At 34.4% G+C, this 18,727-nt stretch overlaps 1 protein-coding gene across 1 annotated transcript; it reads right to left on the reverse strand.

The window, feature by feature from the left end:
- Positions 1–1,705: 1,705 nt before the first annotated feature.
- On the reverse strand, positions 1,706–18,343 carry LOC136972681 (forkhead box protein J1-B-like). Its single transcript, XM_067267285.1, has 3 exons — positions 18,170–18,343; positions 11,632–12,213; positions 1,706–4,564 (listed from the first exon to the last, which is right to left on the reverse strand). The coding sequence occupies exons 2-3, from the start codon at positions 12,100–12,102 to the stop codon at positions 3,524–3,526; spliced, it is 1,512 nt and encodes a 503-aa protein (XP_067123386.1). The 5' UTR covers positions 12,103–12,213; positions 18,170–18,343; the 3' UTR covers positions 1,706–3,523.
- Between the last annotated feature and the right edge of the window lie 384 nt (positions 18,344–18,727).

Genomic DNA, 18,727 nt, shown 5'->3' on the forward strand with positions numbered 1-18,727 from the left:
ATTAGATTTGTGGCCCTACGCTACTCTAAGAGGCCCTTCCGCCTTCACCAAATAATAATGAGCAATTCAAGAATAGAATGAGGCCTCTCGTAACTCTAGGCCTCAAGCTGTATTATTTAGCTTACAGGTAAATCCAGTTCCGATCATCATCCACCAATTTTAAGTATTATGCAAAGAATTCTTTGTATAATACCTAATATCGGCAATGAAAAAAAAAATCTGTTTATATATTATTTATTAAAACATTTACTTTACTTTAATATATTATTATATAGCTTTGTATTTTTGTAGTTCTACCCTTTTGGTCTTGGCAATATTGATACTTTACATATAGTTAATTGTTAATTACAACTTACATTAGATGATTGATCTCATTAATTTAACTGATAACGCAAGCATACGCCGTTTTTGTGGAAGTTGGGACTGTTATAATCAATGTAATACGTTTCAGTTTGATGTCACACGACTGATGCGTAGGAATTATTCATACGTTAAAGCAATCTCCAAAGGTTGAATACGTTATCGACTAACAAGTTAAGAGTGATTACGTCATAAAAGGCCGTATAAGATTTGATTAAGTCATAAAAAGCTGCATAAGACTGGATTGCGTCATAAAAAGCTGCGTAAGATTCGATTACGTCATTAAACACACCTAAAAATTATTACGTCACAAATAATATTTTATGAGGGTATTTTACGTCATAAAATATGACAACTTTTTACTTTTTTCGCTTCGGGGACACTAAAAGGGCTTTTAAAATCTATTATGAGGGCGGGCGGATAATGAGAGACAGATCCTGACATATCCCGAACAGACCATCTGGAAAATTTCTAAGGTTGCTCGCCCGGATTCGATTTCGAATCCCCAGAATAGTAGACTGATGTCTTAACTGTCTCGGCCATTCTTTATGACAATTGTAGTGTCATTAAATAGTTCTGTAAGGAAATTTTACGTGATAAACAAAAGATAAGTATAATTCGTAGGAAACATTTTAAAAGTAAAGAAATTGGAATTTCGATACTCTATACAGAGAACTCCATCTTAACTATTGACCAAACGTTAAAATTATATTTTATTCTCATTTTATAGAATGATTTTTATTCTATCCTTAAATTAATTTTTGTTTTAATTTGTTTCAACATTAGCGTTTTATGTCGTGTAATGAAAAGCCAACCGCTTTATTCTAATTATTAAATAATGATTTATAACAACTTTTAACTGACACATACTCAATTAAATGTAACATTTTGTTCAATATTTTAAATATAATTAAATCTGAAAACAGTTTAACATAATGTATCTGAATGGTGTAGCGCAATAATAAATTACAATTTATTTATAAAATGGAGTTGTGCAGAGTCGATTTTTCGATTGTATTATGCTACATAATGATTTAACCTATTTTTTATTTTGGGTATTTTTTTTTAAAATTTTGTTTCGATTTCATTAATGTAGACGTCATCTTTAGGCTTTTGGGAATGGCCATTTCTTATATGGTTTTGTTGACACGAGGTACCGTACAAAATGTAGTAGCGAGAGGATGTTATAAAGCGAAATTTTTTAGGATGAAAAGTGAGTTTAGCTACGCGATGCATTATTTACGTGTCTTGACAATACTTGACGGCGAGATGGATTATCGATCTGTTTAGAGAACAAACGCTCTGTCCTTGGAGTGTGACGTCAGAAAACAACACCACACGCAAATTTTCATTTAATTTTTTTTATTTAGTTTTTGTTGCGTGACGTTATCAGAAGAAGTTCAATCGTAGAAATGCACAAACAAAAACACTTTTAATTAGCTCCGAGTGGAGCCACGCTCGATATTCCTTCTCCGCTTTTTTTTATTTTGGCGCTCTCTTCTCTTTTCATCTGAATCTATATTCGACTCGTAGATCGGGGGAAACAAAGGGATAATGTAAGTTCGCTCTGCAATTGGTAACTCTGTTTTTCTCATAATGATAGTAATTTTTCGTGGGGAACGATTATGTGGTGAAGGGGTATATTTTATTTATCCGCCATTACAATGGGAACACAAAGAAAAGATCGAGGCGCAAGTTCTGCACCTTCGTTCCAATTTAGCTGATGAAACCCCTCTACTCGGTCACGTGACTGCGAGACATCACGCATGTCGATCGATGGAAAAGCATTCTTGCCATTTGAATGCATTAAGCGTTAAACTTTTCGAAAGGGGGATTAGTGCGAATCTGCGAATTTAATCGGATGAGGCGCGAGTTACCCCACTTTCTTCTCCCTATTAGATTTTGTGTAGATTAAATAAGACTTTTTAGTGTCTGTTAACTCTCTAAATGTCTGGTGATGTTGCCAGATATCCAAAGAATCACCAGACACAAAATCTTATTACAGGAGAGAAGGAATAATAAGTGTTGGGCAAAAGATGTCTGTATGAAACATTGTTTTAGATTGGAGAAACGCCGAGCGGAGAAGTACATTCGATCGAGATAGAAAGACGAGAGTGACCAGTTTATTTATTCAAACCACAACACGCTGTTCACTCGGTGATACATTGCAGTAAGTAGGCACCACCGGACCCACGCCCGACGCAGTGACTAGAGTGTAAAAATCGAAAGCGTGGCGCGAGCTGTTCAACTAAGTAGGGGGATGCCTGGCGCGAGTCGGTGGTGGCTAGACAATACTCGGTGCTTTTGGCGGAACAACCGAGGGAGAAGCGGAATAAGAAGCTAGCGTATGGCACACAATTATACTCTTGCATCGATCTGCCTTCCCCAGCCAATACAGAACAGTAGATCGATGTTAGAGAGCTGCGCCAGCCACTACGCGACTGGACGGATGAGCACAAAATTTGGACGGACGAGCCGGTGCAGAAGTAGACAGAATGGTTCTACTCAGAACGGAGTCAGCGGGCGAACCCGAAAGATGAAGAAATTTAAAACGACGTAAAGACTTAATTGATACAAAAATTCACACAAGAACACTCTGTACACTCTACACTAAAGTTTTGACTATTCACTAGTAAAATCTGCAACCTGTAACCTTCTACTCTATTACGAGTATATCCTCGGCAATACCGAACACTATGTAGATATCTTTCAAAATAGACTTTCGTAGTTTTCTGAATAATCTCTTAAAAAGCGACTTTCAACGGATGGAAGCTTTAATCGGCGAGTCTGAGTGGTGGACGGCACGACGTCACCGCGCTTCCCATCGGATATATATATATTTGTATGTATATGTATATATTAGTTGGAGTGATGGCTGGCCTCCCGAGAGACGCCACCACCCCGACACTACAAAATTGTGACGGGTTAGATAATTTGCCAAAATGATTAAAATGCCCGGATGGCTCTTTTCGGCCAACGCGCGACTGTTAATTTTGTTTGTTGGACGGATTTTCGCAAAAAAACTGGACTCGACGGACGGATCGTCCCCATCCCGGGATACAAACAGTAGCGCAAAACTTCACCGTTACATCACAAAGGGGAGGAAGCCTGACTATGGGTGAACCAAACAACAGAAAGCCAGCCTCCAGAGTGTTTTAATTCTCTAGTAGGCATGCACTGTGTCCAAATCTCCGAAATCCTCCAATTCCAGAGCCGCGGCTTCTAGAGCAGCCTTGCAGTCGGCCCAAGGCTGATTGGGAGTCTCCTGCATGTTGGCCTGTTGTTCGAATGTGGAATAAGAGGGACTTTCTGGGTGTTGCAGAGCGTAAACGGTGGGATTGATGGTAGACTGGGTAGTTGGTAGGTTGAGCAATGAAGGGGGTAAACACAAGAGTTCATTTTGATGTTGTTGGAAGCACGCCCACCAATCAGAAGGTTGTGGCTGGGGTTCGGAGGGGCGTAAGTTACCGATGGCATCTCCACACGATGACGATAGATCAAGATCGCTAGCCAGTTCTGAATTACTTCCTTCAGAACTGAAGAGATCGTCGTCTAACACCAGTGGTGGAGGCGACAGGATTTGTTGAGCCACCGGCGGTTGAGGTACGCCTGTCGGAGGAGGTACGCCATTGGGCACAGTGCCTTCGTCGGGTCGATACTTCTCGAAATTTACTAAGTCCAAATCAGCTTCAGCCAGAATGGTATTCCAGCACAGGTCGTTGCGTAAGTTGTCTCCCAAGTCGCAAATCTCTTCTGCATTCTGTACGTTTACAATTGCAATGGGATGATCCGTCGTTCGGACCGTACCTGATGCTATCACTCTGGATTGAAATGAGTCCTGACACAGATTTTTCGGGACAGGATTCGGACAGGGGTTTAATATGTGCTCCATTCCGTTTAGCTGATATTCGGAATCACAGCCCGAGAAGCCCGAACCGGCGGAATTGGGAGGTGTATCTTGTATGATATCTCTTAGCGCTTTGACCCCTCCGTTTTCTTTGACTACTTTATCTTTCCTGGATCGACGAGTCGTGGCCATTCCGCAATTTCTTTGAGATAACCGACGTTTTTTGAAAACGCCGTCTACCAGTGATTCGGCGTATGTAGGATCAAGTCTCCAAAATCCTCCTTTACCCGGCTCATCCTTGTTTCTAGGTATTTTGATGAAACATTTGTTGAGAGATAAATTGTGTCGGATTGAATTCTGTAAATAAAAATTAATTATTTAGGTTTAGAAGGCTATAATTTTTACTGATAATAATTAAGGTTCATCTTTGATTACGGTTAATTTTATCCTACTTTAAAATAATTTTCTTGATTTTATATTATCTTTAATAAATATATTTTTCCAAATTATTTACAGGAAATTTTCTCCATCTTAGAATTTTCGTATTTTTATTCCTTCGTTTTTCTTTTAAAGAATTACTTCCTGATGACAGCTTTAATTTTAATAATTTATGAACGTTTTAGCTTTTTCCAAGTAAAATAATTCTTGAAGATTATAATGTAATGACATTATTTTTTATCAATATTTCATGTTAACTGAATTCATTGTCTGTTTATAACTACCTCTTCAGAGAGCTTACTTTTTATCGAATATTTGAGAGAAAAAATAAGAAAAATTTAATATCGGCAGATTCATCGGAGGAGACAAAATGAAGAAAATTGTTACGACGTTATATTATACAATTATTAACATATAACTGTCTGAAAATGATTCTTTCATATTCATTTCAGTGGTTTGTAAAATGTGAATATCATACATCTTGCATCATCTTATTTTAACAACCATCAATTTTTCTATATATATTTATGTAGGCTAAATGAAATATACAGGGTATTTATAAGTCTGAAACCATAGATGTTAATCTTTGTTTATTCGTTTACAGGTAAAACATTTCACCGAGTAAGAAGGAACGAATAGAGGTATTTTTTATAATGGAATCTAACATCAGCATAAAATCCCTGAAGAATTTAATAGGCTGCATGCAGTCTGCCTGTGTGATGGTCGGAAGTCTGAATGCAGCCTATTAAATTCTTCGGCGATTTTATGCTGATTGTTAGATTCCATTATAAAAAATACCTCTATTCGTTCCTTCTTACTCAATGCCATACTTTACCTTACGATTTCATACTTATGGGACATCCTGTATATGCAATATTCATAATTTATTTATGTAATTATAATTTAATTTAAATATTCATATATATATAAATACAAATCAATTCAATAAGTTTACATGCATGTACAGTGTAAAGGAGATTAATCATAGAAAGAAAGATGAATAGAAATTCTTATTGAACTAATTCTATAAAAGTTATACACTGACTACCTCCGTTGAAATGTTTTAAACGAAGATTGGCTAATGATATCTCTGGTAAATTTTTGATGAATTTTTTCTTCTATCATAACCAATATTATTTTATTTTCAGCAATTCATAGGAAAAATTGGATCGAATTTCAGGAAATTACTAAATTCTAGCAATTTAGCAATTTCGTATAATTCGTTAACTCTCTGAAGAATCATGAAAATGCGTACAATTCCGAATAACAAATTAAGAAAATTTACCTGTCGTTCAGGCGAGAATTGATTACAGAATTTTCTCCATGCAATTAAAATTAAAAATCGCACGCAACAGCCATTTTCCCATTTGGGTCCTAGTTAACTAAGCAGAGATGTGTCGTGAGGCCTAAATGAAGAGGATTCGTGATGAATGGTCCTCATGGAGGACTTTACAATAATCACGCATATTTATTTATTCACGTCCATAAAGATGCCGCACTGCAGTCAGTTTGTTCTCCCCAGAGAACGTGTCTCCACAGAACTAACATTGTATGCGATCATAATACCAAAGTGAGAAATTGCATGTATAACTATGAGAATGTGCACAACTGAGCTGTCTGTCCGCATGTCAGAAATGCAAGCAAAGAAATGGCACCAAGTAAAGAAGGGAGGAATGCGTATTAATGGAACTGGGAGACTACTTTTTACTTTGGATGTTGATACAGTTCATTAAAAATTCTGTCAAATATCTTATTAATGATTTATAGTGACTCACCGCGTGTGAGTCACTCGACATGCTGTCCTATCGAAACGTTACACGAAAAGGGAACATAATGCCCGGCTTCCTTGCGGGTAGAGCCAAAGAGCCATAAATTTGGTTAATAAAACTATCGCAACTGTTGGTTTCTGTTAAGTATAATCGTTCGATCGCATAAAAATGAAGAAAAAAATTCACACAAAACCTACTAAATTACGTCAAGTTCCATATGCTAGAAGAGACTATTATGCTAATATTTTACACTACTTACATGAAAGAAAATTTCACGATAAGCGGAAAAGAGCCGAAATGATTCCCGAAATAGTAAACTATTCCTCGCTTCGAATTAAGGTATGATACAACAGTTTCGTCAATTAATTTACTCGAGAAGGTAGAAGGAAGAGTGCGTGAGGAACGAACACATGAAAAGAGGCATTCATCACGTGGACACCGAACGCAACACGAAGAGAGAGACACGACACTAGATATCTGTCACGGGCTGATTAAAACTTAATCGCCATCTTGAATTAGATGATTAAGTTTTAATCAACCACTTCTTATTACCTTATTCTATCATTGTTTTAAATAATAGAATAAGATAAATTTATTAAACGAATAAATTATTATCAAAAGCATACAGAAAGTGAAGAGTTTGCAGTTTTTTATATTTCGAATATTGATGTAATATTTTATATAAACATTTTTTAGACAGTTAAACTTTGATTTAGCGCTATTATTTGTTTGTTTCTAAAACTGTGCCTCAGTACTTCACTTCTGTGAAGTACTGCGGCACAATTCATTGAAAATATTCGGCTAATGCTTAAAATTCTGCATTCTATTTTATTTTTAAAAATTCATTTTTAATTAGTTAAAAACAGGCACAGTCAAATCTTGACATAGCGCCCTTCCATGTGCATACGTAATACTATCCACACAAAGCTCCAATGAATAGTCGTCAATTGATGAGCTTTGCTAAAAGAGAGGTTCACTATAACGAAAGAATATTGAAAATAATCCGCATATCAAATTTTATTTCTAAAATATATAAACCAATTAAGAGATTTAATTTTAAAAACTCGATTTTTATGCTCTAACGATTGTAAAATATTTATAAAGACTATTAATTTCACAGCGCTTTTCATTTCTTTTAAAGTGACGAATAAAAAAAAATAAAAGAGAAATCAATTTTATTAATAAATGCAACAAAACAAAACTAAATTTTAATTAAAATTTAAAAAAAATAAAAATAATTTAATCTTTGAGACTAACACTAATAATAAACATAAATCAATGTGGATGTTTAATATTAATTTATGTTATAATCAACAGAATGATATTGTTTTAACCCACTTAATTCTTGTAATGGATATTCATTATTGAAGTAAGTTCCATTTTTTTTTTTTTTTTTTTTGTTTCGTTCCTTTCCACCTGTTTCATTCAATTAGAATATTTTAAAAACACACGAACACGATCATATTTTTACTAAGTTTAATAATAAGTTTAAATTATTAAACATAAGTTTAATAATAAAGCTCTAAACTATAAATAAAATAAAACTCTAAGAAAGAAACCAACATTATTCTCATCAGATTTATCTCTATACAGATAATCAATTTCTAAAACCATTATCTTGAAATATTGTTTCTTGGCACAAGAGTGTATTATGCTAAACCGCGCCAGTCATCGATAAGCAGATAAATAAATAAATATAAAACTAGGATATGAAAACAAAATGAACACGTTTATGACGAATAAGATACAACAAACGCATGCATTGTGAAAGTGTATGAAGCTTGAAGCCGACCTGTTAAAGGAAACAACAAATATAAAGCTGATAAAGTGTGTTGATCATCCAAAAAATCAATACATGTAGAAAAAATTTGATGGTGTACTATTAATTAAATACTCTATACGTGGTATAGAACAAACATTGCACCAAATTATATCTCGCTTCTGCTACGTAATAAGCAAATGCAGTTGCAGGTAATCGGTAATGGATTGTTCGTTTGTTTGGATGCCAAGCACCCCTAACGCTCAAGACAATACAAAGAAACCTTACCATTCATTTGTCTGATGGTATCCAGCCGTTTTCTCTACCAATCGTATATATGTATACAGGGTGAGGCACAAGTAATTCATATTTTTCCACATGTATAGTATGTCTGATGTTAATTGGTTTTTAATTTTGTTTGTTTTATTTCCGGGTTGTGAACGGAAGAAATTGACTCTTCCTTATCTACAGTAACTTGTTTCCCATTGTTTACAGTCCTGAAACATGTAAGGTAAACAAAATTAAAAACCACATAACGTCCGAAAAAGTATGTTGCTTATCATGGACATACGAGTTGGAGAAGCAGAGATTAGTGTTGCCCTCCCTGTTCCCTTCCAAATTCGGGAAGAGCAAGAAGAAAAAATCAAACAGAAAAAACGAAAAGTTTAACAAATTATAAATAATGAAAAATTAAAAATTGGTACGTGTGTAAAATTTCGGGCAAATCAGCCCTCTCTGCCCCTTACCCAATACTCTGTTCTGTCTCCATACATCCAACTTAATTATGCCTCACCCTGTACATATATATAGACAATAGGATGAGTTTCACGATCTTAACAATTTTATAAGTTAAATAAAATAAAATAAGATAAAATTTACTAAATAAAAAATAAGGATTATTAGATTGAAGATACTCTTATACCATTTATGCCTACAGTCATCTCTATGAATATTAAAAATTTCGAATCTTTTAATTACAGAATCCGACTGTATTTAATAGAACATTGCCATGCAATTAATGAACTTAAAGTTTTCTATTTCTTTAATAATATAATTAATAAATTTAAATATTTTATGCTATTTTTTACTTCCCCCATCATTTTAAATGGCATTCTTAACTTTTCTGAGTAAATGACAGAAACAGTCCGAACGCTTGAAGATGCAGCCTACAAGATTGAGGATAAAAATAAGTATTTCATCTTTGAAACATAAAATTTTAAATGTATTAATCAATAAAATCTTCCGAAAGAAAATTTATTTTTTCAATTTTTTAATTATCTAAAAATGAACACTGTATTATATAAAATTAATTAACAAAAATAAGTGAAAATATTAAAAAAATTTCAGCAACGGAAATTTTCGAATGACTGTTAATCGACTTGTTTATTTAATCTGAATTCAATATGTTTTATCTATTTATTTACTTCACTAAACGATATTAATATTCTTTCCTCCTGCAAAAAAATCACGTGAGTCTCATATAAAAATTAAAAGCACTAACGTGGATTGTTTACTAACATACTAACCAGAAGCACATAAAGAGACTGTATAATTTTTATATGCTTTTCATGCTAGTTTATTCTAAAAAGAGATTCTAGAAATAAGTTCTCTGTAACAAGAATTAAAGCATAATCAAAGATGTTTATTATAAATTTTATAAAGAAACTGTAATATAGTATACACTTGAGGAAATTTACAAATATTTCGGTTTGTGGCATTATTAACATAAATTATTCGGTTGATTCTATGAGTGTTTCCGTTAACATAAACATGAATGACGTAGTAAGTTTTAGGGCTGCTAATATAAGCCCTAACCCCCAAGAACCCATGAACTAGTTCGGCTTAGTACACATTAGGGCATACTGGAGTAGGAGCTGGTGCTCCAACCTGAACGTGACTTTAGTAGTATTATAATCAAGAATGTAATATAATTGCAGAGATAAGAAATAGTCTTTATATAACGTATATGCAGAATTATTTCAATAACCTATCGAGATTTTTTGTCCTATTTAGAATAAAATTTAAACTTTTAAAAATAAATTATATTCTCTTAATAGTCTACCTACGGTATCAGTTTACTACTGGAAAATAATAATAAAGTAAAACTGAATGAAAGAATTTATAATTTGTTAAAACTTAGCCTATTTTTAAAAGTATTAAAAAACAAGCTCGATATGGCAGAACAGTAATTCATAACGATGCAATTATGAAATTATTGGTTAAAGATAATAAACAATGATTTCAAATTATCAAAAGTTTTGAATGTAAGAAACTAAAACATATGCAACTTAATTTTGACGTATAGAACTTAACTGTATTTGAAACAAATCTTTAAATCTGTAATTTATTAAATGCAAATTATAGGCCATGATGCGATTTGAAGAAGAATGGGTGATTTTTCTGTTCTACCTTTCGTATCTCCAACTCTGCAGAGAAGGAAGAATTTCAGCTTCTTTACTCTTCTTATCAAACTTATGAGTGCGAAAATTTTACAATTTTGTAAAACTACGAGTTTTATTTTGTATAAAATACAAAGTTAATTTATAAATGTAACTGTATAATCATCATTTTTGACTTCTAAATTTTGCGAATTTTTTCCCAAAGATACCGCACGGAGTACATAAGGTCAGCAGCCATTTTGTTTTGCTTTTCAATAGCACTCTTTTCTCTCGCTTTGTTCGCCTACCTACTGCTGTCAGTGCATGTAGATATGTTTAAGAATGCTTAAGATAAACATATCTACACGAAGTGTTTCTGAACTAGAAATCCAGTGGAGAGTTGTTCAGAGACGTGTTTTTGGTGTTTCGTGCATGTTTTAAGCGATTGAAAAAATCGTTGCAATACATATAGCCTACAGTAATTCTTTTCCCACTGCCATTATCTTTTCGCCATCTGCTTCTAAATAGAGAAAAGAGATGCTATTGTAAGCCTACCGCACTGTACTGTATGTACTGTACATAAGCCAAGTCATCATTCCCGTAGAAATTTTACAAATTCACATTGTTATGTCTAAAATATTTTAAAGTGTTTTTATACGAATTGAATAATTACAAATAGTTTATACAGTATTTTGCAACTTATAAATACAATTTAATATACTTAAAGTGCTTGAATATCAAAATATAAAACGCATTTCGGATGTTATCATCACTCTTTTGTCATTAACATTAATATCTCTTTTAAGACAAATAAAAGTTAAAGTTCACATGCAATTAAGATAAAAATTGATGTAGAAAATCCTCAATAATTTATAAAGATTTTTGTATCTATATTTGTCCATATTAACTCCGAGATTTACTGTTTTTGTATACTTTTATAGTTATATATTCAAATATTAGCATACAGTATTCCGAAAGAAGAATGTTGAAGTATTTTATACTTTAAAATCAAGAAATTTTTCTATTTATGGTCTAAAATACTGTTTTCAATCAATACACAGTACATAATTACAAACTCACCTGCCAGCTGGGATCGGCATTCTTATAGTACATAAAATTTTCTTTGATCCACTTATAGATGGAAGAAAGAGTCATCTTGTTTTTATTGGCCTTCATAGCCATACAGATTAAAGTGGCATAGGAATAGGGGGGTTTGACCGTCCCATTGGTTTTGTAGTCGATCTCTTCTGCCACGCTTCTGCAACCCATTTTGGTTCTAAAACTACTCTCACCCCCTGAAGATCTATCCGCTCCCAGCATAGACATGGTCTTGGAGGAGCAATCGGGGGAAGAAATAGGGCTAGCCGGAGGAGTTTCGGGAGTAGGAGCACCGATTTTAGTCATGATGTTCAGATTTTGAAGCCAATTGAGACTGGTCAAGCCGTCATCGACATTGAGCGTACCATCGTCGGCCACAACATCGTCTGGATTCTTTTCGCGCCAATTCTGTTGAAATTTTTGTGCCATTTCGTCTTTAGACACAATTGGCATGTTTCGACTCTTCTCAGTTGTGCTGTAAGTGGGCTCCGAACTCTTCAGTTCTGCTCTAGATGCGCTTCTGAAAGTGAGCTTGACATGGACGGATTATGGTATGGACGGATTCTGAAAGGCATAGAAAAATTTATCTGTTAACAAAAAAATCTGATATATAGTTAAATATTTAAGTCGTTATCTATACAAAAGTAAATAGTGATATCAGAAAATGTAGATTTAAACGCGTCTGATGATGTCATTCTTAAAATAATAATCAGAAAAAAGTTAATATCCAGTAAAAATGTAAAATGTAACCGTACTTTGTATTAGAAGCAGAATAAAACAACACAAAGAATTAAAAATGCTTGGAATTACATATGATAAATACAATTAAATATTTTTATTTTATACAATAAAACATATCCAGACATTTAATATTAATATTCAATAATCCAATACGTTAATATATGGTTTTTTAATCACTTTTTTTGCCATGTGGGCATTAAGAAGGCCTTTTTTTTCTATGCCCATCATGGGTTCGGCTAAACCACTATACAGACTATATAGGGGGAGTATCAATCCGCCATTTTGTTTCTCACTTCAGAGATCACAAACGCGTTTTCCTATTGATTAAATTAAATAGCTTAAAACTAAAATGTAAACCTAAAAAAAAACAATGAAATGGTTCAAATAAACAAGCTGAATATAGCATCTAATATATAGCTCTAGATTCGGTTATGCCTACAATGGAGACAGTCAAGAAGTCAGACATATCCCGGACAGACCACTCCTCCGAAAAATTTATATTATTTTATTTTTTAAATGTTGTTAAAAATTCGAAAATTGTCGTGAAAATTAAAATATTTTTAAAGGTGTTTAAAATAATCTACTTATTTATTTGTTTTTAGAAATATTCACAACAGTGTTGTTTTAAATTAATAAAAACTAGAGTCATTTCTTTCTTTAAAAATCTGTATAGAACTCTCAGATTTCTTTATAAAATAATATTTCCAGGCAGGATATTAATGCAACTCGGAATGAATTTAAAAATAGAAGTCATAATGAAACCGATCAGTATATCTTTCATCCATTTTTTCTACAGCCCACGACAAATACCTGGACATACGGATGACAAATGTCCTATCGTCTTTTTTTACTAAACTAATAAATAACATCAAACACTAATTTATCTTTGTATGATAATGTTTCTTAAAGTATTAACAGAAATATTTTTAAATCACATAAATTTTTTATTAATCGAAACAAAAAATATTGGTTCGGATATCTGAATTAATAAATAATCAAATTTAAAAAACATAAGCATTTTCCACTTTACTAAAAATCATGTTTTTTTTTTCTTTTTGTAAACATGGTTCAAAATCGGTTTATATACTTGAATTGAAAATGCTTAATTTTGATATGTCGTGTATAGAAATAGACTAAAATATGAAGAATTATATTCCATATCTCTGATATTAGCGTGGTGAAAAGATCAAATACAAAGTAAGATTTATTGTACAGCACTGAAAAACCTGTGTAAACCGGAATCGCTATTTCGAAGATTTTTTCTGTTCAGTTCAATTCAGGTTCTTTGTTTAGTAATTTTATAAAAACTTATTTTTAAAAGCATATTTTTCATTTAATTTGCGAACGTAATTATTCTTAATATCTACGATTTAATGTAATTCCGATAAATCTGTTGAATAAATATAATAATAACGTAGCCGAAAGTTTTTATCATGAAATTACATATCCATTTACAGAGTGGTCCAAAGTCAGTTAAACAGAATATAGCTAAAGATTATTTTATTAGGCTAGTTATTGTATAATTACTTCATTGGAAGTGATTGAATCACGAACAAACAGATTTGAGTGTTCTTAAAAACATAGCTGTTAACTTTTAGATCACTCAGTATATAATCTAATTGTCTAAATTCTAAACACATTTGAACTAAACGTTTTGGCATAGATTTCAATTATATTTTCACCGTTTTATCGGTTTAATTAATTCTTAAAAGAAAATTATATAATTATTTTAATACAAGCCTAACATATGAAAATATGAAAAAAATATAAGATCAGAGAACGCTAAAAATAACTAAAAAGTAAGAAAGAATGACGTTAAATGTATTCTATGATTGTATGTTCGCTAATAATGAAAGAAATATATCATCGAATGTAAAATCTATCGAGAGTTAAAGTGCAGCTCGTCGTCCTAACTTTTAAGTACTGCTGTAATTGAACCAATCAGCAATGGTGAGTGACCAATCGCGTGAGCCGGATGTGGAGTAGCCCTCGAGATGTCCAGAGAAAAACCTTCTTAAACTGGTTAGTGTTTCCGCTCTTATAGTGAATTAAGTCTTTTGGCGATAGCGACGCATGGTATAAAGCGATAACGGTGATTACTTCAAACGTTAGGTTATTTTATCAATGACACTTTAAATTGAAAATTATTCTTTAGATTACGAGCTGGTGTTGTCACGTCAAAAATATACTAAATTTACATTTTTTGGCGTGTATGTAATTTTTACTATAAATAAGTATACTAAAGATGATTTAACAAATATCTTCTTTATTGAGAGTATGTGAAGTTATTTCTATTTTAAGTTTATTACAGTAGACACTGCAAAAACGGCCAATTTTGTATATAAAATATCCTGTAAATAACAGCCTCCGCCGAACAATGCATTTTTTTTTTATCTGCAATGGTTCAGAGATTTGACTGGATTTTGAATTTGAAAATATTTTAAACTGGATTTTTATTAATAATGATTTTAAATATTTTATTAAGATTTTGTATTGTCAATAAAATTTTGTTAACTATAGTTTTGTGTTAAAGTATTTTCAATAATAAATAATTGAATTTAATGTGGTTTAGAAGTACAAAATAAATGTTAAGGTTTTTTTATCATAGGATGAATGATGTGATAGATGAGTTTTTGGAAAATAGGATATGATAAAAAAAAAAAAAAATGGATGAGAAACTCTACAAAACGATAGAGTTCTGTAACGCTATATTATGATGATAAAAATGAATCTGTGGCTGTATCGTATAATTAAAAAACCGAATATGTATCTTAAAGTAAGTAAAGTGAATCTACGTTCAATGATAATCGACTATTGTTAGTATAGAAAATGAAAATAGTTTTTTGAACTAGACACCAGACTAAAGAAAAGAGTAAGAAATGGCGGAGTCCGATGGCCTAGGGAGGTGTCGATTCGTCTTTCCAGGAATGACCTTCCCTCCGTTAGAAGACAATCGATCCAACGCACTCTCTTTATTGCATCTCCTTCGGGTGCGCTCCTGTCCGAGAATTCCGGATCAATTGTTGGCTGCCCGCCTTTCTTTCTCTGTCTCGAATCTCGCAAGCCGACCTCCCACCTTCATTTTGCTTCTGGAACTTAAGGGAAAGCAGACGGAGATCTGTCCAAACAGAAGCACGAATTTTAAAGACAAATATTTGTCTATGGGAGAGTGTGGTGTGCGCATGACTGTTCACGTCGGAACAATGAACTGAGCACGTGATCAGTGGGTGAATGGTCGATGACGTCGGAGACAGGGCGTGGCCAGGTTCGGAAAAGGATGAAATCCTCCGATGTTAAGTAGACGTCTGTTCTATACAATGTCTTTAGCCTTCGTTCTTTACCGGAGAAAATCTATAGTTTCTGTTTGAAATATACTACAATCTTTTCAGCCTGTAAATCAGGTTTTCCCTCATGAATTAGCATCAAGTAGGGAGAGTCCGAAACAGGTGTTTCGGTATTCGTTTAGTCTTTTTTTCGATATGATAAGCATATTTCATAGTTTTTCTAGGAGAGTGACAGTCTTCGGTTCAAACTAACCCGCTTAACGGATAATTTCTGATCAGTATCAATAATTCGCAATCTGATTTTGCTGTACCTTGGCTTTGTTCTTCATGAAAAAATAAAATCGGTGTCTTTCCAACTCCTTCCATACCTACAGAAAGGTTAACGGGCTATCGATCGCTATAAATGCCTTTAGCTCTCGGACGTTTATGTGGGCGGAAAGGCATTAGCTAGCGGCCGATCTGCATAATGGACACTGCGTTTTGTTTGTAACCCTAATCGACAAAAATATCGGAAAGTCATTACCATCTTCCTGCAGGAGACTCTTAGAAAAATACTATACCTTCTGTGATACCGGAAGATGAAGCTGCGGGAATGAACTACCATTTATAAATATTTGATGTCAGACATTTTCAAATTCTGCATACATATTGTAGACTATATTTTTCTAGAAGCAATGAGAAATATTCTCATACGAATCGATCAGTCGGGAGAATTACATATTATATCCTTTTCTATTACAAAGAAATCATCTAAACATTCGTAGGTTAACTGTAGCTCTAGTTTAACAGGTGTGTATCACTCTGCAGGTGATTCAGACGACGGTTTTCGTCATTAATTGGCAACTGATATAATAATTTTAAAATCGATCAAAACAAAGTTGGGTGAAGTAAATTTTATATCGATTCTATACTCGATTTTATCTATTGAAGACTTTACTCCCGTTCTACCACGTTCTTTCCCGCCCACGTAAATAATTTTTAGTATTAACGAGAACTGTTCATTCGATATTCTACACCTGGCCTATGACTGCGTTAAGCATTCAATCCAACCGCTACTAAACGGGATTGTATTTCCTCGTCCGAACGAAGCAGAGTATCGGTTGAGTCCTAGAAATACGTAGGGAGGGAGCCCAGACCGTGATTTTCCATGCCCGAGTTAACACGGACTGGTACATCGATCGACAACGTCACGCGGAGCGGGGCAGGTGAGACAGGAGCCTAAGGCATTCAGCTTTATTTACAGACTCTACTGTAATTGCTTTATCCAAGCGAATAGATTATTGGAAGAGCTAAAAGTTTTTATAGAGTAGTAAAGTCAGGTTTATGCCGTTGGATTATTTCCAGATCACTATGATTAATATATACATATATATTGAAAGTAAGAAAAAAAAACTAATCGAAATGATTGAATGGAAATGGTAAAAATTCAAGAATATTGCTCAAGATTAAAATAAATCTTCAGTAATTATATAGAACAGCGTTGATGTGATCAACAGCGCGCTCCACTTCTTCCTTTATCGCTTTAATTTCCCCGACGGGAGTCAGGCGGTAAATAAATAATCACTCGATCAAACGCGTGCAAATCTCGTTCCCCCTTCCCTCGGGAGCAGAGCAATAATCCAGTGATGAAACATTCATTTCTCTATTTAGCTTAATCGCCTCTACCGGCAGCATCACGTGACGCGCTCCGCCCTCCAAAACTGGGCAGGATGTAAGAGCGGCAACTTCACTAGACGCTGGCACCGAGAATGGAGAGGGGTAATAACAATATCGCTAGTTAATTTAACGCCGAATTGCACAGAAACCGTTGAAGTCGTTGCCATATTGAAACCCGTGCCAGATGTTGCTCGATCACTTCCCGGATCATTCGAGCGAGACTTCGAGGACTGCCTAATGAGAACACTGATCCACTACTCCGGGTTAATACTTCACAACCCACCTTCCTCTAATGCTAATTATGAACTGCACTCAACCGTCTATCGACAAATGATATTGCAGAGAATCCTCTGGATAAACGAAATGTACATACTTCTTACGTCATCTGCATTGCTTCCCCCGAATGCGGGGGCTTACGTAAGAACTTTTCCTCTTCTCCGTTTTTCGTGGCAGTTTGCTTTATGCTATTTGGCATTGTGCCTAAATCCATATTGTGGTACGTGATGGGTCTTCGGTCGATCGATAAGGTACCCGCTACGGTGGCTATTTTCCTTGCCGGCAGCAGCCAATTCTCATTTATTCGCTCCCCGAGTGGGAAATTTTAAGTCTATAGCTTTAAAAAGATTTATAAGAAAAAATTCCGACGAATGGACTACTTCATAAACCATCCCAAGAAGATGGAGGTTCTCGGAACGCAGATGTAATGGGGAATTAAATCCGAGAAGAGAGCGAGAGCAAAGGTGAATCGCGTAAGCTATTAAACGTTAAGAGGGAAGCCAGACTAACGAATGGTGATTTTAAAGAGGATAAAAGGATTATGGAGCTTCTGACGAGCTTACCTTTACGCTGTGGATGTTTCGACGCCGACTATAACATGACTGCGAGACGTGGTAGCGATCCTGCCATCCAGTTACCTATATTGACTCGCGTGCCGCACAGCTCTAGAATACCTGTGGGCCGGACATTACAGACTGGATAAATCGATAGCGTCATTACCTGAGGACCGACCATAGGTGGCGTTGCCAGGACGGAGAGGAGAAGTGCAGCGGTACTCCCTCCTCCATTGGCGACACCCTCCCGCCCAACTCGGCCGCTTGAAGAAGAAAATGGTTCGGACCCACCGATTTTTGAGACGGATCGGTAAAAATTATGAAAGGGATCGAGGTCGAGGAAAGAAAGTGGATATTTAAGAAAATTTTTCGCATTGAGTGAAAGAAAAGTAAGAGTTAGAACGATTGTAGGTCCAGATGGAAACTAGCGACGGATGACATATGTGGGAGTCGCGCGCGCTGCAGCGGTCCTGCCATCGATCGCCACATAAATATTAACGAAGCACTTTAATGGAAGCAGTAGCAAATTGATGGAAAGGATTTTCCGCGCAAGCGCAATCGCTCCTC

Source organism: Centruroides vittatus, unplaced genomic scaffold (assembly GCF_030686945.1).
Source record: "Centruroides vittatus isolate TY-2023 unplaced genomic scaffold, ASM3068694v2 contig_300, whole genome shotgun sequence".
Taxonomy (NCBI): Eukaryota; Metazoa; Arthropoda; class Arachnida; order Scorpiones; family Buthidae; genus Centruroides; species Centruroides vittatus.

What these genes read in the sequence shown, in the direction of transcription:
- LOC136972681 (XM_067267285.1), bottom strand. Translation starts at nt 12,102, where the DNA reads ATGCCAATTGTGTCTAAAGACGAAATGGCACAAAAATTTCAACAGAAT. An exon ending in ATGCCGATCCCAGCTGGCAG is followed by an intron (nt 4,565 to 11,631) that starts GTGAGTTTGTAA and finishes TTTTATTTACAG; the next exon opens with AATTCAATCCGACACAATTT.